The sequence below is a fragment of the Schistocerca serialis genome, chromosome 2, assembly GCF_023864345.2.
Source record: "Schistocerca serialis cubense isolate TAMUIC-IGC-003099 chromosome 2, iqSchSeri2.2, whole genome shotgun sequence".
Taxonomy (NCBI): domain Eukaryota; kingdom Metazoa; phylum Arthropoda; class Insecta; order Orthoptera; family Acrididae; genus Schistocerca; species Schistocerca serialis.
The window spans coordinates 475121531-475147983 of record NC_064639.1 but is presented as its reverse complement, the minus strand read 5'-3'; the positions used below and the strand labels follow the sequence as shown (position 1 = coordinate 475147983).

General features: G+C 43.4%; 1 protein-coding gene and 1 pseudogene across 1 annotated transcript; one reads left to right on the top strand and one right to left on the bottom strand.

The window, feature by feature from the left end:
* Positions 1-15859: 15859 nt before the first annotated feature.
* Positions 15860-15977, top strand: LOC126459089 (5S ribosomal RNA; annotated as a pseudogene).
* Positions 15978-16299: 322 nt separating this feature from the next.
* Positions 16300-25218, bottom strand: LOC126455605 (uncharacterized). The gene is made up of 3 exons (XM_050091366.1): positions 25162-25218; positions 22858-22970; positions 16300-16746 (listed from the first exon to the last, which is right to left on the bottom strand). The coding sequence occupies exons 2-3, from the start codon at positions 22924-22926 to the stop codon at positions 16468-16470; spliced, it is 348 nt and encodes a 115-aa protein (XP_049947323.1). The 5' UTR covers positions 22927-22970; positions 25162-25218; the 3' UTR covers positions 16300-16467.
* Between the last annotated feature and the right edge of the window lie 1235 nt (positions 25219-26453).

The following is a 26453-nucleotide window of genomic DNA, read 5'->3' as shown; positions in this document are numbered from 1 at the left end:
GGAAATTGTGGGTCTTTCCCCTCGCCTGACTTGGGAACCCCATGATCCAGTCGGTCTAAGCGACCTACTATCGAAATAAACTGCCTTTAACATCAGAATGTTGTCGAATATCTCTTCGCACGACACACACGAACTAATTTACTTCATTTAATATTTCATACATGAAACTGTATTTGGTAACCCAAAACACAAAAGGTTTCGTTGTCATGGTCTTCAGTCGGAAAACTTCTTTCATGCGGCCCTTCACGATTGTCGATCTCGTACAAGTCTCGTGATCTCTGCGTAACTATTGGAATCTGTATCCATCTGAATCTGCTTACTTTAACGTGATCCTGGTCTTCACCTTCAATCTTTACTTCCCCCCCCCCCCCACCTCCTTCCACTACCGAATTTAATGCAGGATGTTCAAAAAATGTGTCATAGAACTGAAAGAAAAGTGCCTACAATTATACCTGTATTTCCGGAAACCAATACCTGCTGAGGTGGTCCGTTTTACTTGTGGTGATTGTACTATTCTCTGGTGAAGATCGTCTTGCTGTTTATTGTGCGATGTGTTACCAGTGCTATTGGAGAACGTTACCCTTGCAGACAGAAACTACTGTGGTTTGTACACGATACTCCACTACCTCGTATTTTAGCAACTCTGCGAGAGCAACTCACTGCAATCGATTCTTCGAGAAATCCGGTAGCATGCTCTCCCCGTTCACCGGACGTGAATCCGTTGAATTTATGGCTATGGGGACATCCAAAGGCACTGGTATATGCCCAACCCATCGACGATGTGCAAATGACACAGGAACCTGTGGTCAAGACATGTGACGCAAATCGGGTGGCGCGTGAAGCACAACCGCCATCTTTAAAATCTGACAGCAGCGCTGTACCACGGAACTGCCGGCAGATAAGATCGGGAAGACCCAAGAGAGATCCAACGCTAAGAATGGTTATGTTGACTTCGTATTTACAGCCGTAATTTGGTTAAAAAAAACGATAGAATCAAAGACTTTCTGATTTTCCTTCGTAGATACTTGGTCTAATGGCTCTGGCGGGCGCAAGTTTACTGCGTTGTTTAGATTGTCTAGTGCCAAAATAAATAAATAAATCTTTTCAGTACTCTAACTATGAAGACTGTTCCACCGAATCGTCGAATCGGATTTTGGCACTATGAACATGTTGCTCTACCTTCTTTACAGTTTTATATACCTTCGTTGAATTCAGATTTGGTTTAAAATGCATGAGAGTAGCGTCCCTGTTTTTCATCGTTCGGTGTAGCTGAGCTGTGAGCCATATAGCGGGAGCCTTCCTCACTGCAGTTGGACGCAAAGGGAGTGTTTGTTTTTGAGAAGTGGGAGTTCGATAGTAATTTCGCGGATATTCGCCAACTGCAGCGAACACTCTAGTTATTTGCCGCTGTTGAATTTGCGGGAAATCCACTGTTAAACTATCAGTGCCTTAACGTCCCTCCAAGTTACAATGAGTGACTTGGTTTCTTGAAACTGGGCGAGTTATTGAGAGTTATTCATAAAGATAGACAAAATTTGATTAATTTTTGTTCCTTAAAAAATCTCATTCCAAGACTTCTATTGCCATGTCATATTAGAAAGAGTGAATTGGCTTCAGTCTGTTCATAATTGTTGGTTATCGTGTGCCTACTTACTCATATCGACGGTTGTGAGGCATAGCAGACGGCTCTCCACTGTTATCTAGTGAACGTGGTTCGTGAGTTTTGACAGAGGACTTTGGTATCTGGAAGGGAGGTATTTTCAGAGACTGTGTTAGGGCTTGAGCGGAATACCTTGGTTGTTCACCGTGTGTGTGTGCCAAGGAAGTCTACCTTTTTGTCCGCAGCAATTACAACTGCCTTTATGACTGAGTTTTTCTCGTCAATTCGCGCTGCAGCCTAAGGAAATGAGTCACACCTAAATTCAATAGCTTTTGCTGAACTACTCTTAAATGCATGAGTTGCACAACGTCAGGGCTGAAGTCCAATGTTTCACTAGATGCTATTCGTGATAGCGCCCCATGTACGTGGTTGAAAACTATGCCTCCGTGAGCATGTCGCTGACGCGCGTTTGTGCATTGGCGCTTGACTCTAAGGTAAGCCGGTTCGAATCCTGGTGGCGATGACAGTATTTGGCTGGCAAGGGGAGGAGGAATGGTGGCGTCAAGCTTCTGATCACGAGTGCCTAAGTCCAGCCTGAAATTCCAAACGTCCTCGCCGTGTGTCGTGCAGTGAGGGAATGTAACACCGTTGATGGTGACCCGATCATCGGACGGAGATGTTAAACTCGGCTGCTGCCTTGGTGTTATTCGAGAGGAGCAGGCTATGTGTCGGCATCGGATTTCACCTTCTTCTGATCATCATCCAACACAAATGTAACACTGCATTATACATTACATTCATCACTCTGGCCTACTCTCTACAAAGACACATGCGTCTCACCGCACACTTATCTATAAGGAAAGGGTCTGATGTGCGCGAAAGAAAAACAGCCTTTCCGACAGGCAGCAGACACCAGTCATGGGATGTCCCATCCAACAATGCTATATGACATTTATGTTTTTACATTAGTGCATTGAGGATTTTTCTTGCTACCATCTGAATGAGATAGAGCTGACCCTGGAAAGCTGTCGTCTCACGATATTCATACCAGCTTATGCCTAACCCTTCAGATTAAGTGGCAAGTTTTAGCATTCGTGATATGTTAATGATGAAGAATGGTCGTATGGCTGAAGAATAATTAGTGCATACATTATCACATGAAAGATACAACTTTTCTTTACGACACGCAACATTTTTTTTTTTTTTCCTGAGCACGGTTTCCTTCTGTAAGGATGTCCTCTTATATCACATAATTGTTATAGTATGGCCTTGATTTTGTATTCTTTTTGTTTCTTTCTCTTAGGACACACAACTCTCACTATTTTTTGTTGATGGTTCTATGTGACGATATGATGTCCCACGACTGCAATAATTACTAAGAGGAGAGAAGAATGCTTCAGCTACGCAAGCGGATTGTTGTCAACACAATTTTCCATTAACGTGTCAACATCTTCCAGTCTTCACCAAGGAATATTATACCGAAGTACACAGGTCGTGCATAGCTTTACTGTATATACTATGACGAAACAAACCAAAATCAAAGATTGGTTTGGTTCACTATAACTTAAGTACACGAAAATGCGCGAACTCTGCAGTCTGCTATAATATTCCAAGGTATCACCAGAACATGGTGAAAGAAACATATGTGAACGATTCGTAACACGTAAGGAAATGCGTGTGAAATTTTCTACACATAATTGCTCTACAAACGTCGTAAATAGCTACTACGCAAATTGGTTACCAAATTCCTGAGGAACTGCATTTACCTTCGAATAGGTCTTTGCTTATAAGTAGAGCGTTGTAAACTGTTCGGCATTGTTTTTCGCTGGCTATCTCTGGTATTGTGAGTGCCTGCTTGTACTTTCTCTTCTAGGAAATGATTTTTATCTGCATTATTTAGGACTGCTAACTTCTCCTTCAGCTACTGACTTATGCAGTATCTTTAGTTGCGCAGTAGAATAATTTTATTGCACATATTTAGTTGAGTTCTGTAACAAGTTTCGGCTAGTAATAGCGAATACCCTGTTCAAGAATCACAAGAGGAGGAGGTATACTTGAAAAAGGCTGGGAGATACGGGAAGATTTCAATTAGATTACATCATGGTCAGACAGAGAATACGAAATCGGATACAGGATTGTAAGGCGTACCCAGGAGCAGATATAGACTCAGATCACAATATAGTAGTGAAGAAGAGTAGCCTGAAGTTCAAGACATTAGTCAGGAAGAATCAATACGCAAAGAAGTGGAATACGGAAGTACTAAGGAATGACGAGATACCTTTGAAGTTGTCTAACGCTATAGATACAGCAATAAGGAACAGCGCAGTAGGCACTACAGTTGAAGAGGGATGGACATCTCTAAAAAGGGCCATCACAGAAGTTGGGAAGGAAAACATAGGTACAAAGAAGGTAGCTGCGAGGAAACCATGGGTAACAGAAGAAATACTTCAGTTGATTGATGAAAGGAGGAAGTACAAACATGTTCCGGGAAAATCAGGAATACAGAAATACAAGTCGCTGAGGAATGAAATAAATAGGAAGTGCAGGGAAGCTAAGACGAAATGGCTGGAGGAAAAATGTGAAGACATCGAAAAAGATATGATTGTCAGAAGGACAGACTCAGCATACAGGAAAGTCAAAACAACCTTTGGTGATATTAAAAGCAACGGTGGTAACATTAAGAGTGCAACGGGAATTCCACTGTTAAATGCAGAGGAGAGAGCAGATAGGTGGAAAGAATACATTGAAAGCCTCTATGAGGGTGAAGATTTGTCTGATGTGATGGAAGAAGAAACAAGAGTCGATTTTGAAGACATAGGGGATCCAGTATTATAATCTGAATTTGAAAGAGCTTTGGAGGACTTACGGTCAAATAAGGCAGAAGGGATAGATAACATTCCATCAGAATTTCTAAAATCATTGGGGGAAGTGGCAACAAAACGACTATTCACGTTGGTGTGTAGAATATATGAGTCTGGCGATATACCATCTGACATTCGGAAAAGCATCATCCACACAATTTCGAAGACGGCAAGAGCTGACAAGTGCGAGTACTATCGCACAATCAGCTTAACAGCTCATGCATCGAAGCTGCTTACAAGAATAATATACAGAAGAATGGAAAAGAAAATTGAGAATGCGCTAGGTGACGATCAGTTTGGCTTTAGGAAAAGTAAAGGGACGAGAGAGGCAATTCCGACGTTACGGCTAATTATGGAAGCAAGGTTAAAGAAAAATCAAGACACTTTCATAGGATTTGTCGACCTGGAAAAAGCGTTCGACAATATAAAATGGTGCAAGCTGTTCGAGATTCTGAAAAAAGTAGGGGTAAGCTATAGGGAGAGACGGGCCATATACAATATGTACAACAACCAAGAGGGAATAATAAGAGTGGACGATCAAGAACGAAGTGCTCGTATTAAGAAGGGTGTAAGACAAGGCTGTAGCCTTTCGCCCCTACTCTTCAATCTGTACATCGAGGAAGCATTGATGGAAATAAAAGAAAGGTTCAGGAGCGGAATTAAAATGCAAGGTGAAAGGATATCAATGATACGATTCGCTGATGACATTGCTATCGTGAGTGAAAGTGAAGAAGAATTAAATGATCTGCTGAACGGAATGAACAGTCTAATGAGTACACAGTATGGTTTGAGAGTAAATCGGAGAAAGACGAAGGTAATGAGAAGTAGTAGAAATGAGAACAGCGAGAAACTTAACATCAGGATTGATGGTCACGAAGTCAATGAAGTTATGGAATTCTGCGACCTAGGCAGTAAAATAACCAATGACGGACGGAGCAAGGAGGACATCAAAAGCAGACTCGCTATGGCAAAAAAGGCATTTCTGGACAAGAGAAGTCTACTAATATCAAATACCGGCCTTAATTTGAGGAAGAAATTTCTGAGGATGTACGTCTGGAGTACAGCATTGTATGGTAGTGAAACATGGACTGTGGGAAAACCGGAACAGAAGAGAATCGAAGCATTTGAGATGTGGTGCTATAGACGAATGTTGAAAATTAGGTGGACTGATAAGGTAAGGAATGAGGAGGTTCTACGCAGAATCGGAGAGGAAAGGAATATGTGGAAAACACTGATAAAGAGAAGGGACAGGATGATAGGACATCTGCTAAGACATGAGGGAATGACTTCCATGGTACTAGAGGGAGCTGTAGAGGGCAAAAACTGTAGAGGAAGACAGAGATTGGAATACGTCAAGCAAATAATTGAGGACGTAGGTTAGCACAGGAAAGGAATTCGTGGCGGGCCGCATCAAACCAGTCAGTAGACTGATGACCAAAAAAAAAAAAAAAGAAGTTTTAGAAGGCGAACTCACTACCGAGAAGTCGGTTGTGCCAATCGGAATGTCAGCGAGACGTATCGACGATAAAAAAAGACGTCAGGACACCAGCCGAGTATTGCCACATACCGTCCGAATGAAGAGAGCAGAAACGCAAACGTCGCCGTGCTACACAAGAAGGCAGTGTAATGTAACACTTCGTAATGCTGTTTCGTCAAAAACTGACATTTTGAGTCCGTGGCTGTGTACAAAATAGAGGTTGATTCTTACATAGAACACCAACCAGCCACTTCTTACAGTGGTATTTATTTATTTAAATAGCGCCGTTACCGGTTTCGAGCCAACAGGTTCACATTCAGACGGCTAGTTCACGTTTTACATTGGCTTTCGCCTTTTGTTTTCCCAGCTGATGAAATGTTCTTGGGCTAGTGGTGCCCCACAACCAGTAACCGAAACATCTTCTCTTTAATAATTTGTTTACATCACTTAAAATCGTTGTGAGTTATAAAAGACATCATGTTTTGGCTGTAGAGCACCAACACCCCAAGGGATTTTCGTCAGTCGCGGAAACACAATGCGAAAGCTAAGGTAAAACGTGAACTATCCGTCTGAAGATGAACCTGTCGGTTCGAAACCGGTAACGGCGCTATTTAAATAACTAAATAGCATTGTAAAAATTGTCTGGCCGCTGCTATTTTCTATGTAAGAATCAACCCATATAAGACTTCGTAACTTCAGCTCCTGAGCGCCGCTGCAAAGTCAGACGTAGGCAGAAAGACACGAACTCGGCGATCCAGAATAATTACCGAAATACCAGAGGGAGGCAAAGAGCGCAAACGGGACCGATAAACGAGGGTAAATGTTTTCATACATCCAGAGCCAAAGAGTCATAAGCACATGGTCGGCCATTTAACTAACGATTCTTTCGGAGAACAAAGACATATTCACTCATGATGCCATTCTGTCTGTGTCGCTGGAACCAGAGAGAATGCGATCCGTAGAGATTCAGTCAAACTGCGACAAGCTGGTCGATGGTTGTCTGCTCTGCTACCTGCTCGCTGACTTCAACACCAAGAAGCAACAGCCTGATGCATATCGCAGCCGTGGTCTACCATTTTTGTGTAGTTGGGCATGACGCATGAGGAGAAGAGTGGTGTGCCGCCAGCCCTCCGTTTCGCGGATGATCTGGGAGCTGTCGCCTCCACACCTCCCAGGTGTGACGAGTTCTCGCAGCCCCCTCGCTGTCTCGTTAACATCTGCTGCAGTCTTGGTCGATCCATGGTGGTTAACCAGGCCCCAGTCTTCGCGACAGCCGACATCTTCGACTACAGTTGGCTGTCCTGATCTGAGCATGCGACAGGCTGACTTCTAGGTGGGAGCCACACTGAAGTAGAACCTGTAGGTGGGCGTCGCCTTCCTGTCCCCCCATTGCTGCCACCACAACACGTGGTCATGGTGAACTGATCTGCACCGCGATATCATGTATCGCTGAAGAGTCATCAACACTTATTTGCGCCGCTTGCTTATGCTCGGAGGCCGACCGCCACCCTGAAGACACTTTATAAGTCTCTAAATTCAACAGGAGAAGTAAGTTAAATGTTATTGCAGCACCACTGTGTCACTAACCTTTCCGGGTGCAAGCTCGAGCGTTCACCCACTCTCTGTGCCCACCCTTTTGTTCACAACGCGACCCAGGCTCTCTAGCTCGCAACAATTTTAAGGAATGTGTTCTTACGGGAAACAGTACTGGTGAAAACTAGAAAAATTAATGATGTAAAAGTATAGTGTAAAGAAATAGTTGTTGAGATGTGGGTATTTTTCATTTATGTGAGAACGGTCGCTACTCGGTGATGTGATGTGACGTTAATTATTCATTTCTTAATCTGTACTTAGACCTCAGACTGTGATGCTAGTAGTAGTAGTACTAGTAGTAGTAGTACCTTTATTTATTCGCATATCTCTTTTTAAAACGATATTACAACTTTAGATCAATTTAAAGTAAGCTAATTCGTATACACACATATTTTACGGAATTCTAGTTAGAGACAATCATTAGATTTACTCCTGGTATATAATACGTTTCTTACAAATAACTTATTAAATAATATAATGCCGCACTGTTCACTCATATCTCACTATCAGTCACTGCACACACTATAAATGCTGTGGTCTGACGCAACATTGACAACTGTCTCTTGCATCACTCGTTCCGTACTTATGATATTTAAACTGAACTAATATCAGAGTAACGTTAATGAATCTATGGAATGTTACAAAGTAAACAATCAAATGGAGTGCTATTATTCTTGAGAAATGGCAGACACAGTTTACTCGTATGGTTTAGTCGTTGGTATTAACTGACAGGCACGCATAATGTACGAAATCCTCAACAACCCATTCCGTCTGAAAAAATGTCCAGCATGTTATTCCAGCGGCTACAGGTCATGGGACCATATGCAAGAAGGACAAGACACCTCGGTAGGTCTCCCACGGTTTGCAATTTGAATACGGAGGAACGAGATTTTGAAACCAATGTGTGAATAATTGGAGACGCTGAATTCGTAAACCACGCTCTAGCGTGGTCAGTTATGCATGAGTATCATTACTAAGTACCAAGAGCCCACGAACACATACACCAGATGTGATGTTTGTAGACACCTGGTGCTCCTGCTCATGGGCTCTTAGTGCTCAATGACGGTGCTCGTATAGAACCGACCACTCTAGCATGCAGTTTACGTATTCAGCATCTCCAGTTCTTCGCACACTTGTTTATCAGTATCATATTGTTTGAACACTCACTTCTCTGTACACAACTGTGCGCAAGGAGCTAGTGCCGGAGAGCGTTCCAGACGTGTTCCATCGGGTTCAGATCAGCGAATATAGCGGGCACTTCATCAACGTGAGTTCGCAATCATGTTCGGAAAGCCACTGTTGCACGATAATGGCCTTGTTGTAGCACGGACTGATCTCCTGTTGGAAGACGTCATCGCCTTCGAGGAATTGTTATTGAGACATTGCGCAAATCGATAGGTCGCGCCACGCCCCAGACAAGCTTATCTTCTGTGTGCGGACAATGTGGCATGGGGCGGGAACTTTATATCGGACGGCCGACGTGAGCGGTGGCGAGGACAGAGATCGCGGTAAGGAGCATGGGAGGAGCCAGTTTGAATTCGGCGTGCATGGTTGGCGTGGAACACCGTGATGCAGAACCTATGGTTCGTTGCCGACTTGTCTCCTAAACACGTTGGGCATGTTTCGAGAAGAACGTGGAGAAGGTAACTGAGCAAATCGACGCGGGCTCACTCTGAGGGGAGCAATTGAGAAGAAGCCGTTTGCTGCACTGCCCAAGCTTCAGACAATACTGGGGCTTATTCTTCAGCTGACACCTCACAAGATCTTCTCGCTGAGCAGTCAGTCATAAGAAGTCCATTCCCCTTCCTGATTTGCATGGCTGTTCTTCCTGGGACCCGCTACTTCTCTGTGCTTACATACTACCGGATCCCCCTGATTGAAGAATCGAAGGCGACCACAATCTTTGCTACCGACTGGACCTTATATGAGTTCATATATAGTTTATTTCCATCATTGTTTCTTCGATGTACTGATCAAACAGGGGGGAGAGGAGAGGAGAAAGAAACTGCATCCCTGTTTTACAACGTTTTCATTCCGAGCACTTCGTTCTTGGCCATCCACTACCATTATTGGCCCTTGCACATATTGTCTCCACTACAGTCTATTCCTATTTTGCTCATGATTTTGAACATCTTGCACCATTTTCCATTATCGAACGCTTTTTCCAGGTCGACAAATCCTATGAACGTGTTTTGATTTCTCTTTAGTCTTGCTTCCATTATAAACCGCAACGTCGAAACTGCCTCTCTGGTGCCTTTATCTTTTCTAAAGCCAAACTGATCGTCATCTAGCACATTCTCAATTTTCTTTTCTATTCTTCTGTATATTTTTCTTCTCAGCAACTTGGATGCATGAACTGTTAAGCTGATTGTGCGATAATTCTCGCATTTGTCAGCTTTTGCTGTCTTCGGAATTGTGTGGGTGATATTTTTCCAAAAGTAAGATGGTACGTCGCTAGACTAATACATTCTACACACAACGTGAATAGTCGAATAGTCGTTTTGGACCCACTTCTTCCAATGGTTTTAGAAATTCTGATGGAATGTTGTCAATCCCTACGGCCTTATTTGATTTTAAGTCTTCCAAAACCCTCTTAAATTCTGATTCTCATACTGGCTCCCCTATCTCTTCTAAAACGAATCCCCTTTCTTCTTCTATCACATCTGACAAATCTTCCCGCTCATAAAGGCCTTCAGTGCACTGTTTCCACCTATCCCCTGTCTCCTCTGCATTTAATAGTTGAATTCAAGTTCCACTCTTAATGTTACAAGCCTTGCTATTTGTGTCACCCAAGGTTGTTTTGACTTGTCTGTATGCTGAGTCAGTCCTTCCGAAAATCATTTCTTTTTCGATTTCTTCATATGTTTCATACAAACATTTCGTCTTAGCTTCCCTGCAGTTCCTATTTATTTACTTCCTCAGAGACTTGTATTTCTGTATTCCTGAATTTCCCTAAACATTTTTTTACTTCCTTCTTTCATCGAGCAACTGAAGTATTTCTTCTGTTACCCATTATTTCTTCGCAGTTAACTTCTTTGTACCTATGTTTTTCTTTCCAACTTCTGCGATTTCCCTTTTAAAAGATGTCCATTCCTCTTCAACTGCCGGCCGTTGTGGCCGATCGTTTCTAGGCGCTTCAGTCCGGAACCGCGCTGCTACCACTGTCGCAGGTTCGAATCCTGCCTCGGACATGAATGTGTGTGATGTCCTTAGATTAGTTAGGTTTACGTAGTTCTAAGTCTAGGGGACTGATGACCTCAGATGTTAAGTCCCATAGTGCTTAGAGCCATTTGAACCAAGCTCTTCAACTGTACTGCCTACTGAGCTATTCCCTACTGCAGTATCTACACCCTTAGAGAACTTCAAGCCCATCTCGGCATTCCTTAGTGCTTCCGTTTCCAACTTCTTTGCGTATTGATTCTTCCTGACTGATCTCTTAAAATTCAGCCTACTTTTTATCACTACTACATTGTGATCTGAGTCTATATCTGCTCCTGGGTACGCCTTACAATCCTATATCTGATTTCGGAATCTCTCTCTGACTATGATGTAATCTTCCCGTATCACCACGCCTTTTCCAAGTATACCTCCACCTCTTGTGATTCCTGAACAGGATCTCGTTATTACTTGCTGAAGTTTTTACACATCACAATTTGTCTTTCTCCTCTCCAAGCCCACGTTCTCCTGCAACCTTCTCTTCGACTTCTTGCCGTACAACTTCATTCCAGTCCCCCATGACTATTAGATTTTTCATCTCCCTTTATGTACTGTATTACCCTTCCAATATCTTCATAATCTTTTCCTAACTCTTCATCTTCAGCTAGTAACGTGAGCGTGTATGTCTGAGCTATCGTCGTCGGAGTTGGTTTGCTGTCGATTCTAACAAGAACAACCCCATCACTAAACTGTTCACTGTAACACACTCTTTGCCCTACTTTCCTATACATAACGAATCCTACACACGTTATACCATATTCTGCTGCTGTTGGTATTATCCTATACTCGTCTGACCATAAATCCTTGTCTTCTTTCCATTTAACTTCACTGACCCCTACTATATCTAGATTGAGCCTTTGCATTTTCATTTTCAGAATTTTTAGCTCACATACCACATTCAAGTTTCTGAAATTCCACGCCCGGACTCGTAGAACGTTATCCTACTTGCGACCTACGACTTTGAAGCTCTGCTCTAGTATTCGACACTGAGAAATTCAAATACTATCTCAAACCTCGTGAATTTACGCTAGAGATGGATAATCAGACTCTCAGCTACACTAGGTGCATTATGCTTTGGGCCGTGGACACAACCGTCTCCCAGTTCTCCAAGATACACGTAATGGGGCAATATAACGCCGTAGATATATATATATATAACCTGAGCAGGATGTTCAAGGATGAGGAAGAGTGCTGTCTTACGGGTGGCCTCAGGGAGGCGGGAGAGATGGTGAATGTCATGCTCACTGGAAATCTGTTGGAAAACCTCTGCCTGTGATGCTGGCACCAGCAGTCTTTAAATACTACCACAGTTCGCATATGGGTGGGCACCTAGGTATATATAAGACTGTCCATAAGAGCTGGGAATCCCTGACCTGGCCAACGCTGCATCTTGGTGTACGGAAAATGGTAAATCAGTGTTACGAGTGTAAGGTGGCCAATTTGACATCTGATGTCTGCAGGGGATTGCTTCAAGCAACCTTGGTGAAGAGGCTGATGGATAATCGTTTACTCAGGTCCTCTGCCTTGTACCCAAGGTTGGCAGCCGTTATTTTGTGGTAGTGAACAGGTTTTTTATGTTTAGCTGGTTGGTACCCATTTGGGGGGGGGGGGGGGGGGGGGTTATGGCAAAGCTTCAGATATCTGACCAGAATCTTTTTACCTTGTTCTTGCCCCCGAGAGTTATCGTTTATGGTAATGCCTCAGCGTTTGTATTGTTCTGAAAGTCCTGTTAGGAGTGAAATGCATCACCACGACACGTTACTACCCCCAACAGTCCTTTGCCAAACAGGTTAATTGGATTATATTTCACGCTGAGGCTGAAATTTAATGGCACCATTCGTCGCCCTGGCTACACTTAACCTTTAACAACGCGAAACACGAGGCCAATATGGCGTCACCGAGTAACCTCCGCATGCCACAGTACTCGTTAAAGCCTGTACTATGGTAAGTGAGCGGGGTTCACCTTATGAGAAAGGATTTTTGTATAGATATCGACCGCGTGTACCTGAATGGTGTCAAATCAGACTTACACCCACTCTGTAATGACAATGATCCGTCAAGCAAGTTCGAAATGCAATTACACGTCAGGATGGACCAAAAGCAACACTGAAGATGCTACCAATTTGATAATAATACGGTCGCCAGCCTAATTAGGCTTTAACTGAGTTTCTTCCCTGTACAAGTTGGTAGATATTCATGCAAAGCAACAAGTAGTAACATTGCATAATATAGTAAAATTTTAGAATGAGAAAATCTATTGAACTGATAGTTTCACGTTCTGCACTGATATGGAAAAACCATGAGTACATACCACTACACTATAATGTATACTACAAAACGTTATACTGTCTATCAATCTGATTAAAATCGGGCATAGGTTACCCTACAAATATCACTTTCGTGCCACACACAAAATGTCAATCTTGATAAAGATAAAACACTGATAAATTTTGACTTTTATATAGACTTTAACTTTTGCTAGTCAAACCAATTTAGAACACTTCAGAATTCAAATGAATAAAAAGGGGGAGGGGGACCCTTAAACTGTTATGATCACTGTATTAAAAATGATTACTGAATTTATTATGCGTTCAAGATTTCCAGTATATAAGTTACTACTCTTTTCATCTTATTTACTGCTCATTTAAATACCTTTATATCTGTCTCTAAATAATAAACTTCATTACTATATCAATGCTAAAGTTATCTTTCAACTTCGTTAGACCTTCGTTATTCATTTACTGGTTCATTAACAAAACATTTCTTTAAACACCATTCTAACATAGCTAGGTCTGCAAATAATTATTATTAACACAAATTTTAAATTTTCATTTCGGAACACTCGGAATGCACAACATTTGGAAAGGACCCTATCTAGGTTAGTTGTGAGGATAATTAAATGATGGGAAAGTTCTCGTAAAATTTACTTTATTATTGCACAGTTCACTCTCTGATCCATACGAATACAGTACTAAAAGTTTCAACCTGCTAGTATCGATGCGGTGGTTGGCGAGCGGCAAGACGGCGAGGCACAGAGCACACATACAACCACAGCTATGGCTCTTGACGTATCGGCACTTTAATTCTTCTTAGCGTCGCAATACTTTTCCCTTTAGTGCCTGTGTAATTTTGCCATGCTGTGTGGCGTTGGGACGGCATACCCGAGGCTCAGTGAAGCTACGTCTTCCAGGAGAGCCTCCTCGCTCCAGAAGGTGTTGCTCAAACCAGTGCCAGACTCCAACTACTGCTGAGCCCGTTCTGCCGTGCAGCGCCCGTGCGCATTTTCCCGCGCTCGCCTGCCATCCACCTTTTACCGCTCCCTGACAGACCGGGTATTTACTCCAGGTTTTGCATTCTACATACCCTAACACATTGCCTACGTATGGGCCAGACGCACAGTTACAATTTTAAACATCTTAAAACCGTTCCAAAATTTGTTACATTTCAATTCTATCACAATATTACTTGACATTTGACATAAACATTAATATTATTTATATGTACTATAGTACAGCGTCGTTGTTGCTACAACCGGCAACTCTCATGTTCGGATATTCCCTCAATTCGCCCTTGTCCAACATCTGATCGATCCAGGACCTCCTGCCCAACGAGATTAGCCCGGAAATCATCAAGAACAACAGGCGCAGGGTTAAGGTCGCTATCTAGGGCACACAAAAGGGAAGCAGTGCAGTAAAACAACAGTTGTTGTCTGGGGAATATTGGTATCGAGACATGCTCCTTGTAAGGGACTTTGCTGGTAGGGACGAGGCGGGAAAGACATCGGAAAAGGTGCCACCACGTTATGTGGGGCAACGCAAGATCGAGACGAGAAATCAGAACTTTTGCCTTTTGTAGGCAAGTGCTCTGCCGACTGAGCCACCCAAACACGACTCAACGACTCGTCCTCACAGAATTTTCCGAGTTAGAATTTCGATCCGGCAGACAGTTTTAATTTGTCAGTAAGTTTCACGTCTGCCCACAGTCCCAGGTTGCGGGTAAGCCATGCCTCCACGGTATCCTTTTTCCAGGAATGCTAGTCCTGCAAGTTTCGCAGAAGATTTTCTGTGAAGTTTGGAAGTTAGGAGATGAGGTTCCGGCGGAAGTAATTCAGCTATAAGATTTGATGATAATACATTCCTCAGTGAATATGAGCAAAAATTATAGAACTTACTGATTGAAAAGAGCAGTTTAATGAGCGCAAATCACCAAAAAAATAACGCAATGGGAAGTGTTAGAAGTGAATAAGCAACAAATTTAATGACAACATTAGTTATCACATGGAATATGATAGGAAGGAAGTGTAACAAACGCATTACGGGTAAAGCAACGAAAGAGGGTATTCCTCGGTAAAAGAAATCTGCTATTTTCAAACAAATGCTTTAATTTGAGGAAGGTATTTCTGCGAATCTGTGTTTGGAGCCCTGTTTTAATCTGCCGGGAAGTCTCATATCTGCACACACTGCAGAGAGGAAAATTCATTCCGTGGAATTAATCTTCGCTCTCTGGAGTTTACTTTATGGTTTTTGCATTGATGTATAGTCTGCGTGCTAAGAAAAAGAGACTGAAGTAGTATGATAATTTGTAAACAGGTATCACTTGTTGCTTGAGACAGACACGTCGAATAGACATGAAGGCCGAACGATGTAAAGCGACACTAAATGAAACGAGCATGTAAGGGCGATAATACGGAAGGTGAATGGTCGACTACGGTTTATATATAGAATTTTAGATAAGTGTAGCTGGTGAAGGTGACATATTTTTAAGAAATGCTCGTCTGTTGGGAATTGCCACCGGGCCGGATTAAAGGAGGACATTGATGCAGTTCAGAGGTGTGCTGCTAGATACATTACCGGCATGACGGTTCAATCAACACACGAGTCTTAAAGAGATCCATCGTCAACTTGATTCGGAATCCCTGGATGGGAGACGAAGTTCTATCCGGAAACATTACTGAAAAAATTTAGAAAATAGGCGTTTGCAACTGACTGCAGAACGATTCGAACGCCGCCAGCGTACGTTTCGCATAAGGACCCTGAAGACAAGACAAGAAAAATTAGGGCTCGTCAGAGGCATATAGATGGTTGTTTTTACCCTCGCCCATTTGCTAACGGATCCAACGGCTTTGCCGCAGTGGTAACACTGGTTCCCGTCAGATCACCGAAGTTAAGCGCTGTCGGGCTGGGCTAGCACTTGGATGGGTGATCATCCAGTCTGCCGAGCGCTGTTGGCAAGCGGGGTGTACTCAGCCCCTGTCAGGCAAACTGAGGAGCTACTTGATTGAAAAGTAGCGGCTCCGGTCCCGGAAACTGACGTACGGCCGGGAGAGAGGTACGCTGACCACATGCCCATCCGTGTCCGCATCCAGTGATGCCTATGAGCTGAGGATGAGATTGACAGGCGGTCAGTACCGTTGGGTCTTCAGGGCCTGTTCGGGAGGAGTTTTTAGCTTTGCTAACGGAACATGAAAGAAAAGATTTGTAATGGTACAAGATACGCTCCGCCATACACCATGCTGTAAATGGAAAGCTAAGGCTGACACAGTCTTGGTCTTACTAATTTATTTATCAAAAATACATATTTATTTACATCCTTATTTACATAAATAACAAAATAACAGTTAAATGCTCAACATCGGTGTAAGAGAAATGAAATAGAGCTTTAAAAGAGCAAGAGTCCGGCTGTGTGTGTGTGGCACGCTGTGCAGCTGCTTTCTCATCCGCTCACTTGCCCGGGAAGCTGTGCTGGACGTTGATGTAGCCGCCCTTGGAGGCGGGCCCGGCGGCCGGCCCGTTGTGCACGCGGCCGTAGCTGACGCCGGCGCCCACCCTGGTGTTGCCGTCCTTGCTGGTCCACACGCCGTCCGCCCGGCCGTGCACCATGGTGCCGATGCGCCGGTCGCGGCTGATGCCGCCGTCCACGCTGCCCGACAAGTGGCTCTCCTGCCGCTTCGGCGGGTTCTCCACCCTCGACACGAAGCGCCGCTCCCGCACCACGGAGTCCTAGAATAATGAAGACAATTAAGAAGCCACCCAATTGTCTCCTCTGACTCCTACAGCAATGAACGAGACCAAGAAGCTATCTACTTGTTTTTTTGAATATTCCGACGTCTAGCTAGAGGAGGGTGGGGAGGAGAGATAGAAAGAAAGAGGGGGAGGAGGAGATGTATATCGAGACGGGGCAGTAGGGGAGGGTGGGGGGACAGGGGGTGATGGATACGGAGAGGAAACAGGAGGAGATGGACAATGAGATGGGGCACATGGAAATAGGGAGATAGGACACGAAGACGACGTGAAGGTGGTGCAGGAGATACGGATATAGGGAGAGGGAAGCAGGATGACATGGACAGAGGAGGACCAGGAGAGAAGGAGGAAGGAGGTGATGGACAGGGAATTGGAAGGAGGATGAGGTAGACAGAGAGGGGGAAGATGAGAGGGACAAAGAGAGAGTGGAGGAGGTTAAGGGCAGAGACAGGGGAGAGGGAATGAGATGAGCAGAGGGAGGAGAAGAGGGAATTGTCATAGACAAGGGTAATGTACGTAGGAAAGTGGAGAGCAGAGCATAGATAATGGGGAAACTGATGGACAACGAGACTGGGGTGGAAGAAACGGGCACACGTGGTGAGGATATGGAGAGGGGGTGCAGCAGGAGGTGATGGGCAGATGGAGTGAGGACAGGAGGAGATGCACAGACAAGGAGAGTGGAGGAAGGAGGACATAGTGGGTGGGAGGAGGAGTTGGACAGGTGGAGAGAGGAGGTGGGGGTGGACAGAGAAATAGAGGAGGAGGAAATGAACAGAGATGAGGCAGAAAGGAAGAGAGGGGGAAGAGAGTGAGATGGAAAGAGGGAGGGGGCACGAGGATGTGTGTGCAACATACGTGCCGAAGGCACAGGTGCCGTAAATGTACACTCTAGAAGCTATGGAGCAGCAGCTAGTATGTAGATAACGAAGCATGGAAGGTCGCTGAGGAGCTAATAGAAACAGATATTCAACTCATAAGTCGCAGGAGTAATGAGGAGGAGGAGGAGGAGATTAGTGTCCCGTCGACAACGAGGTCATTAGAGACGGAGCGCAAGCTCGGGTGAGGGAAGGATGGGGAAGGAAATCGGCCGTGCCCTTTCAAAGGAACCATCCCGGCATTTGCCTGAAGCGATTTAGGGAAATCACGGAAAACCTAAATCAGGATGGCCGGAGACGGGATTGAACCAACGTCCTCCCGAATGCGAGTCCAGTGTGCTAACCACTGCACCACCTCGCTCGGTCGCAGGAGTAATGAAGCAAGTGAAGAAAAGATATATGACTAGGAATACAAATGTAAGGATAACGCATACCGTTGCTTTAGTAGAAAGGAGTCTAGTCCGTTTTTCAGTCCATTTATCTTCTCACACAAGAATGTACCACTGCTACATGGGTTTTCTTCTCGAATCTATGTGCCAAATGTGTCGATGGTTGTTTAGCTTCACTAATTTCTTTGAAGTGATAGTCACCCCAATGTTCAGTAGGATTTTGTGGCGTATTTTTGGTCGCGCCTGCATGTGAAAGCTGGAACGCTCCTCATCCTGGATCGCATGAGGATCGCTTGCAGCTGGCTGCTGAAGCATCGAACAGGATTCAAAAAGCACAGACGAGTTGCAGGTATCGCCAAACAGCGTTCATTTGCTTATTTTGCTGTTTCCTCCCAATTATTTTGCAATTTAGTCTTCGTCAGCAGTGAAAATTTGTTTCATTGGAAATGAAGCATAACCAGAATATCAAACGGAGGTATGGCCCGGGCCACTGAGTGTGAGGAGAAACCCATAAGATTCTTTCAGTGCTGCGCTTAAGGCCTTTCGTACTCTGGTGATTGTGTCTCAGTGAATGTGGCGCCACGCGATTGTTCAATATGAGGTATGATATCTTTCCGATAGTGTTTTTACTGAGTGTGACTACCCATTTCTTCAGGCCAATGAAGCACTCGGCTTGAATTCGTACTTTTCTGGCTGAACTTAGACGAGTTGCTGTCATGAAACATTTGAAATTACATGTACATTTTCAGTAATAAGTCCGACTAGAAGATAAAGTAATAAAAATACCTTCGTTCCTTTTACCATTAGAGCAGTATAATTAAGTGTACAATGCGACTCAATTTAGAGTCAAGAACGTTATCAAGAACGGTCGAAGTAGCTAAAGAACAACAGTTTCAAGATTCATAGACGACGTAGCCCTCTTGGCCGAAAGCCGAATACCAAAACACACGTAGGAGAGGCCTAGGAACAATCATTAGCTACTATCATTTGAGTAACAGACAGCTGATAATTAAATATCTATGTCAAGTTACTGTGGTTCATGGTGTGGGTTCCTGTAGTCATGTCCTAGTTCATGAACCACGGGCAACGTATGAGTGGCCAAGTAAGTGGTCCCGACAGTCGGGATACCAGTTACTTTGGAATAAGGCTGGGCATCTCGGACATATTCTGAGTCCTGGTCACCTTTGTGCTCATACGGCAAAGACTACCAAATCCACCGGTTAGTCCCTCAGCCGTTAGGGGTAAAACCCAATGGGACTCGGGGCAAGTAAGGGTAGCAACCTGCTTCCCTGGTACTTTAAATATGATGCTGGCAACAATCAGAGCAAAATGCCTCGGGCCTTTGGAGGTGACCGAGTCCCACCTCTAACTGACAAACCAGGGACTCCTAAGATACGATTGGCAAACAAATGGTAATGAAATGGGGAGCTATTAATATCAATGGGGGCTACTCTGGGAAGAAGGTAGAACTGGCAGAGGCTGCAAGTAAGATGGGGCTGGACGTTTTAGCTGTTAGTGACATTCGGGTAAGGGGTGAGAAAGAAGAGGTAGTGGGAGAATACAAGGTCTACCTGTCAGGAGTCAAAGCAGGAATAGCACAATGGGGTGTAGGGCTTTACATCAGGAAAGAAATGGAACCCAGCGTAGTTGCAATAAGGTATGTAAACGAACGACTGATATGGATAGATTTGACAGTGTCTAGCAAGAAAATTAGGATTGTGTCAGTATATTCGCATTGTGAAGGGACAGATCAAGATAAGATGGATAGTTTTTATGAGGCACTCAATGATGTAGTTGTTAGAGTAAAGGACAAGGACAGTGTTCGGCTCATGGGTGATTTTGACGCCAGGATTGGAAGTCAAACAGAAGGGTATGAAAAGGTTATGGGTAAATTTGGAGAGGATATGGCAGCCAACAGGAACGGGAAACAACTGTTGGATTTCTGTGCCAGTATGGGCTTAGTAATCACAAACTCCTTTTTTAAACATAAGAACGTTCACCGGTATACTTTGGAAGGCAGGGGAACCAGATCTGTCATTGACTATATAATAACAGATCAGGAATTCAGGAAGGCTGTGAGGGACACACGTGTATTCAGGGGATTCTTTGATGACACTGATCATTATTTAATCTGCAGTGAAATTGGGATTGTGAGGCCGAAAGTGCAGGAAGTCAGGTCCATATGTAGGAGAATAAGAGTGGAGAAACTCCAGGATAAGGAAATCAGGCACAAGTACATAACAGCGATCTCAGAAAGGTACCAGTTAGTTTAATGTAGTCAATTACAGTCATTGGAAAAGGAATGGACAAGGTACAGGGACACAGTACTAGAAGTGGCTAAAGAATGTCTTGGAACAGTAGTTTGTAAAAGTAGGATGAAGCAAACAGCTTGGTGGAATGATACAGTCAAGGCAGCCTGGAAAAGGAAAAAGAAGGCGTATCAAAAATGGCTACATACCAGAACCCAGGTAGACAGAGAAAGTTATGTTGAAGAAAGAAACAAAGCCAAACAGATAATTGCAGCATCCGAGAAGAAATCGTGGGAAGACTTTGGAAAAAGGTTGGAGACTATGGGTCAAGCTGCTGGAAAACCATTCTGGAGTGTAATTAGCAGTCTTCGAAAGGGAGGTAAGAAGGAAATGACAAGCATTTTGGACAGGTCAGGAAAACTGCTGGTGAATCCGGTGGATGCCTTGGGCAGATGGAGGGAATATTTTGAAGAGTTGCTCAATGTAGGTGAAAATGCGATCAGTAATGTTTCAGAATTCGAGGTAGAATGGGATAGGAATGATGATGGAAATAGGATCACATTTGAGGAAATGGAAAAAATGGTCAATAGATTGCAGTGCAATAAAGCGACTGGGGTGGATGAAATTAAGTGGGAACTCATCAAATACAGTGGAATGTCAGGTCTTAAATGGCTACACAGGATAATTGAAATGGCCTGGGAGTCGGGACAGGTTCCATCCGACTGGACAAAAGCAGTAATCACACCAATCTTTAAACATGGAAACAGAAAAGATTGTAACAACTACAGAGGTATCTCTTTAATCAGTGTTGTGGGTAAAATCTTCTCAGGTATTGTTGAAAGGAAAGTGCGAGTATTAGTTGAAGACCAATTGGATGAAAATCAGTGTGGGTTTAGGCCTCTTAGAGGTTGTCAGGACCAGATCTTTAGCTTACGGCAAATAATGGAGTAGTGTTATGAGTGGAACAGGAAATTGTATGTATGCTTTATAGATCTAGAAAAGGCATATGACCGGGTTCCTAGGAGGAAGTTATTGTCTGTTCTACGAGATTATGGAATAGGAGGCAAACTTTTGCAAGCAATTAAAAGTCTTTACATGGATAGTCAGGCAGCAGTTAGAGTTGACGGTAAATTGAGTTCATGGTTCAGAGTGGTTTCAGGGGTAAGACAAGGCTGCAACCTGTCTCTACTCTTGTTCATTTTATTTATGGATCATATGTTGAAAACAATAGACTGGCTGTGTGAGATTAAGATATGTGAACACAAAATAAGCAGTCTTGCATATGCGGATGACTTAGTTGTGATGGCAGATTCGATTGAAAGTTTGCAAAGTAATATTTCAGAGCTAGATCAGAAATGTAAGGACTATGGTATGAAGATTAGCATTTCCAAAACGAAAGTAATGTCAGTGGGAAAGAAATATAAACGGATTGAGTGCCAAATAGGAGGAACAAAGTTAGAACAGGTGGACGGTTTCAAGTACTTAGGATGCATATTCTCACTGGATGGCAACATAGTGAAAGAACTGGAAGCGAGGTGTAGCAAAGCTAATGCAGTGAGCGCTCAGCTACGATCTACTCTCTTCTGCAAGAAGGAAGTCAGTACCAAGACTAAGTTATCTGTGCACCGTTCAATCTTTCGACCAACTTTGTTGTATGGGAGCGAAAGCTGGGTGGATTCAGGTTACCTTATCAACAAGGTTGAGGTTACGGATATGAAAGTAGCTAGGATGATTGCAGGTACTAGTAGATGGGAACAATGGCAGGAGGGTGTCCACAATGAGGAAATCAAAGAAAAACTGGGAATGAAATCTATAGATCTAGCAGTCAGGGCGAACAGGCTTAGATGGTGGGGTCATGTTACACGCATGGGAGAAGCAAGGTTACCCAAGAGACTCATGGATTCAGCAGTAGAGGGTAAGAGGAGTCGGGGCAGACCGAGGAGAAGGTACCTGGATTCGATTAAGAATGATTTTGAAGTAATAGGTTTAACATCAGAAGATGCACCAATGTTAGCACTGAATAGGGGATCATGGAGGAATTGTATAGGGGGGGCTATGCTCCAGACTGAACGCTGAAAGGCATAATCAGTCTTAAATGATGATGATGATGATGATGATGATGTCAAGTTATTGGTGCTGGTATGAGAATCAAGTATCATATGAAGGACTGCCATGTGCCAGCTTGGTTACTAGGTTTATCAGAACGGTGAAAGACCAGGCAAAATGAAAATAGGTTCTATCACTTTGCCGCTTCCTTTTAAAAAACTCTGAGACGCCTTCTAGGTAAAACTATCTCTCTGATCAGACAGATCACAACGGAAAATGTTTCAACACTGACCCCAAAAATCCTTACAAAGACGTCTGGCATTATCCATATGTTTTGGTAGTCAGTTCAAAAATCAGGATCAGGCTATACATCGCAAACTGTCTCTTCCTACTCAAGATTCAACCCGTCTGCTTCCAATACCAAAGAGTTTTACTAATCTCGCCTACGCAGGCACCCTCACGAAACATTCAATGATAAATGCGTCCGCACTCGCCACACTGGAGAACGGTAAAGTTCCGACGTCTACATACCTCTTCCACTTGAGCGGAACAAATGACAGCGAAGACGCTGATGAGGAGAAGAGCCAAAGTCGTCCTCATTGTGTGGTGTGTTTAGCGGGGCTGCGACTGGTCCTGCTGTCAGTCTGGAACAGAGGAGACAGAGAGCATTAGAAGCTACATAGTTTCATAATACGTGATTATTGACGACATCGATATTTAATGTATATTCGGACACATTTTCGTCACATTTGAAGCTGTTTTAAACAATTGCTTAGAAATCACTTACGCTGGTCATAATAAAGTTACACTGAGATACCACCACAATCAGCTACATTTCTTTCACGACTTTTGCCATTAAATAAAGTTCTTCCTGTCTGATGGCAATAATTTGCAGATGTAACTTTTACAAGAACAGTTCTACACGAAAGAAGTTTACTCCCACCTAAACATTAAATAGTACAGAAGCAATGAAATTCCTACTAACGACCCTTTTGTACATCAACCCCCCCCCCCCCCCCCAAGTCAAAACTGCAGTAAATATTCAGAATAGTTTAGTGCTTTTTATACACTAATACTACGAGGCCTTCCTAAAAGTTCAGTAAAACTGTATATTTGTATACCATTGGAAATCTTTATAAATCTACTCCATTTTTATTTATGAAAATAAAACATAAATGTATTTCAACTACTATGCAATTCAGATGTCAGAAACATTTCTTGACATCTTTGAGATAAAAGGAAGTTACAAAATTGATATATGGATGTGTGCTGGAATTAGGCTCCCTGAGTCTTTTCTGGGCAGCAGAACAAGAGTACTTTCCAAGCGTATTATTATCAGCCGTCAGAGCTAAGCTATAGATGATCCGACTGAATACATTTTGCTTTTTAAAGTCATTCTACTTATTCGAAATTATCTATCTAAACAGCCAGAGAAGATCTTTCAACTAATGTCTCCATTTTTCAGGCAATCCTTCTGTCGCCATTACTTTGGCTGATCACCTTGAGGTCTAAAAGCGCTTTTTGTGTTTGTAGTACACATTCTTTGGACCTGTTAATTCTGAACTCCTTCCATCGCTTCCATCCTTCACCCTCCTAGTCTTGATCTATTTCGCACATGCCCACCAATCCGCAGTAAGGGTTTTTCACTTTACATCTTGCATTTGCAGTCTTCTTCCTCTTGCATTATTTGTAGAATTAATTAACAATGTACTTTTGATGTATCGTATTCCAATTCGACCCTAGACAACTCCCGTATAGGATGTTCCAATCCTTCCCGAGACGACTCCCTTCTAGTTTCGACAGCATCAACATTTGTCTTCTACATTGAGACTTTCTTCAGTATCAGTAGTATTTTCATCTTTCCATTTACTTTTCTTCACTTTATTCTGAATCATTCTCTAGACAACTCCCTTATAGCATATTCCAGTTCTTCCTCAAACAACTCCCTTCTAGTTTCCAAAGTATCAACGTTCTGCAATATCAAGTGCAACAACTTATTCTCAGTCAGTTCACCTTTCAGCAGTTTGAAGTCCATGGCAGTCGATGTTTTATGAAGATGATCCATTAGACTGTGTTTTTTAAATACAAGCGAACCTTTTTTGGAGTACCTAATTTTTATTACTATGCCAAGTACAATTTCTTTCATCTTCTCGTCCCACTCGCCGGAAAATGAAACTACGTTCTTTGTAACGTAATAGCATTATTCTCAACAGCATAAAAACTTTAAAAAGACATTTATAATTTCTCCAGGCACTACACTATTACCTCTTCCGGTAAAGTCTGCTTACACAAAGAAAGAAACAGCAAAGATTCGTCTAATCCTGCGCTCCACTGCAGAGGCAGCGCGAGAAGGATCGATGGGCAAGCAGAATGTTACAAGAGCCTATGTATTGGCTAGCTTTCGCCTCAGGTTTACTACGTAGTAGTGACCTAGACAATCGCTTGCTTGGGGATTTGTAGTGCTATACAGACGAATGTTGAACATTAGGTGGGTTGATAAGGTGTGCAATGAGGAGGTTATACGCAGAATCGGTGAGGAAAAGAATATATGGAAAACGCTGACAAGAAGAAATAACTTGATGGTAGTACATCTGTTAAGACAGCACGGAATAAATTAATGGTACTAGAGAGAGCTGTAGAGGGTACGATCTGTAGATGTAGACAGAGATTAGAATACATCGGGCAAATAATTGAGGACATAGGTTACAAATTCTGCTCTGAGATGAAGAGGTTGGCACAAGAGAGTAATTCGTGGCGGGCCGCATCAAATCAGATCAAAAGACTGATGACTACAGAAACGGACAAACGATCTGTCTGCGCAGAGCGAGCACTTACCTCGTACAGTGCGTGTGTGCGTGCGCTGTGCCTGTGGTACAGTGCAGACGACGGCCGCTGGCCCGCTATTTAACGGCTGTGGCCTGGCCGTAGGTGCATCCCCTCCGAGGGCACGTCCTACTCTCTGGTGCTTTCTGTGTGACGCCGCCAGCGCTGAGACCTCCCGGAACATTGCGTCATCAACCGAGCAGCGGTCGGGCCCTCTGGTTCTCGAGGCGGGCATTCGTTACGAAATTGTGCATCTCACACACCAATGAAACGAGTATTAAGCAAGTTGTCATAGTGTGGTTTCCACAAATTGGAGATATGTCGTTGGCCGATGATAGTGTGCGGCATCTTATTGTCACTGAAGAACTAAGGTCGCCATTAAAACAAATGCATTTTTTATATGTGGTTGGCCTGCCTTGTCATACAGCACACATTTATCTATAGGAAGAATCAGTTATCGATGTGAGAAATGTTGTTTTAATTACATTAACTTGATATATTATGAGATATGAAAGTCACGTACAGCAAAAAGAATATTGGTGCGGAGTTTGTCATAAAAGAAACAGAACTGTTCGTATTATTAGGCAACTGTTATTCGTGGCGGAGTAGTGTTTGCACTGTCTGCTTACGGCTAGCAAATTTCTTCAGAGTAGATCAGTTCAGTATCACACATGAGCAGTTTTCTACAGACGTTCCCTTTGTCCTCCTAAAGCCAAAATAGCTGCGGAGCTCCTGACCAGCGTCTCGTACAGCATTATGTAGAAATGTTGTTTAGTGTTAGTAACGAATGCAAACGTGTGCAGAATAAAAGTGCAAATTTGTAAGGAACCTCCACTAAACGAATTTTTTGTAAGCACACAAATTTGCTGCAAACAGTCTCATGTATACTGATTCAGAGCTAATACACGATATTTTCTAGTGTAACGCAACAACACTTCTGTGGTAACCAGGCGTCGCTATAATAGATGTTTAGTCTACTTCCAGCTGGTTCAAATGGTTCAAATGGCTCTGAGCACTATGGGACTCAACTGCTGAGGTCATTAGTCCCCTAGAACTTAGAACTAGTTAAACCTAACTAACCTAAGGACATCACAAACATCCATGCCCGAGGCAGGATTCGAACCTGCGACCGTAGCGGTCTTGCGGTTCCGGACTGCAGCGCCTTTAACCGCACGGCCACTTCGGCCGGCTTACTTCCAGCTGTTCCCGAATACGAGACTGTGGGCAGAACTAACGTAAGCAGTTGTGTTAGTCTTCTATCTTTTCTGTTCAGTTCTTCGACTTCCGAGAATTAACAGAGCAGC

Coding starts and splice junctions, on each gene's coding strand:
- LOC126455605 (XM_050091366.1), bottom strand. CDS start 22,926: ATGAGGACGACTTTGGCTCTTCTCCTCATCAGCGTCTTCGCTGTCATT. Junction 16,747..22,857: donor GTTCCGCTCAAGTGGAAGAG/GTATGTAGACGT, acceptor TCATTATTCTAG/GACTCCGTGGTGCGGGAGCG.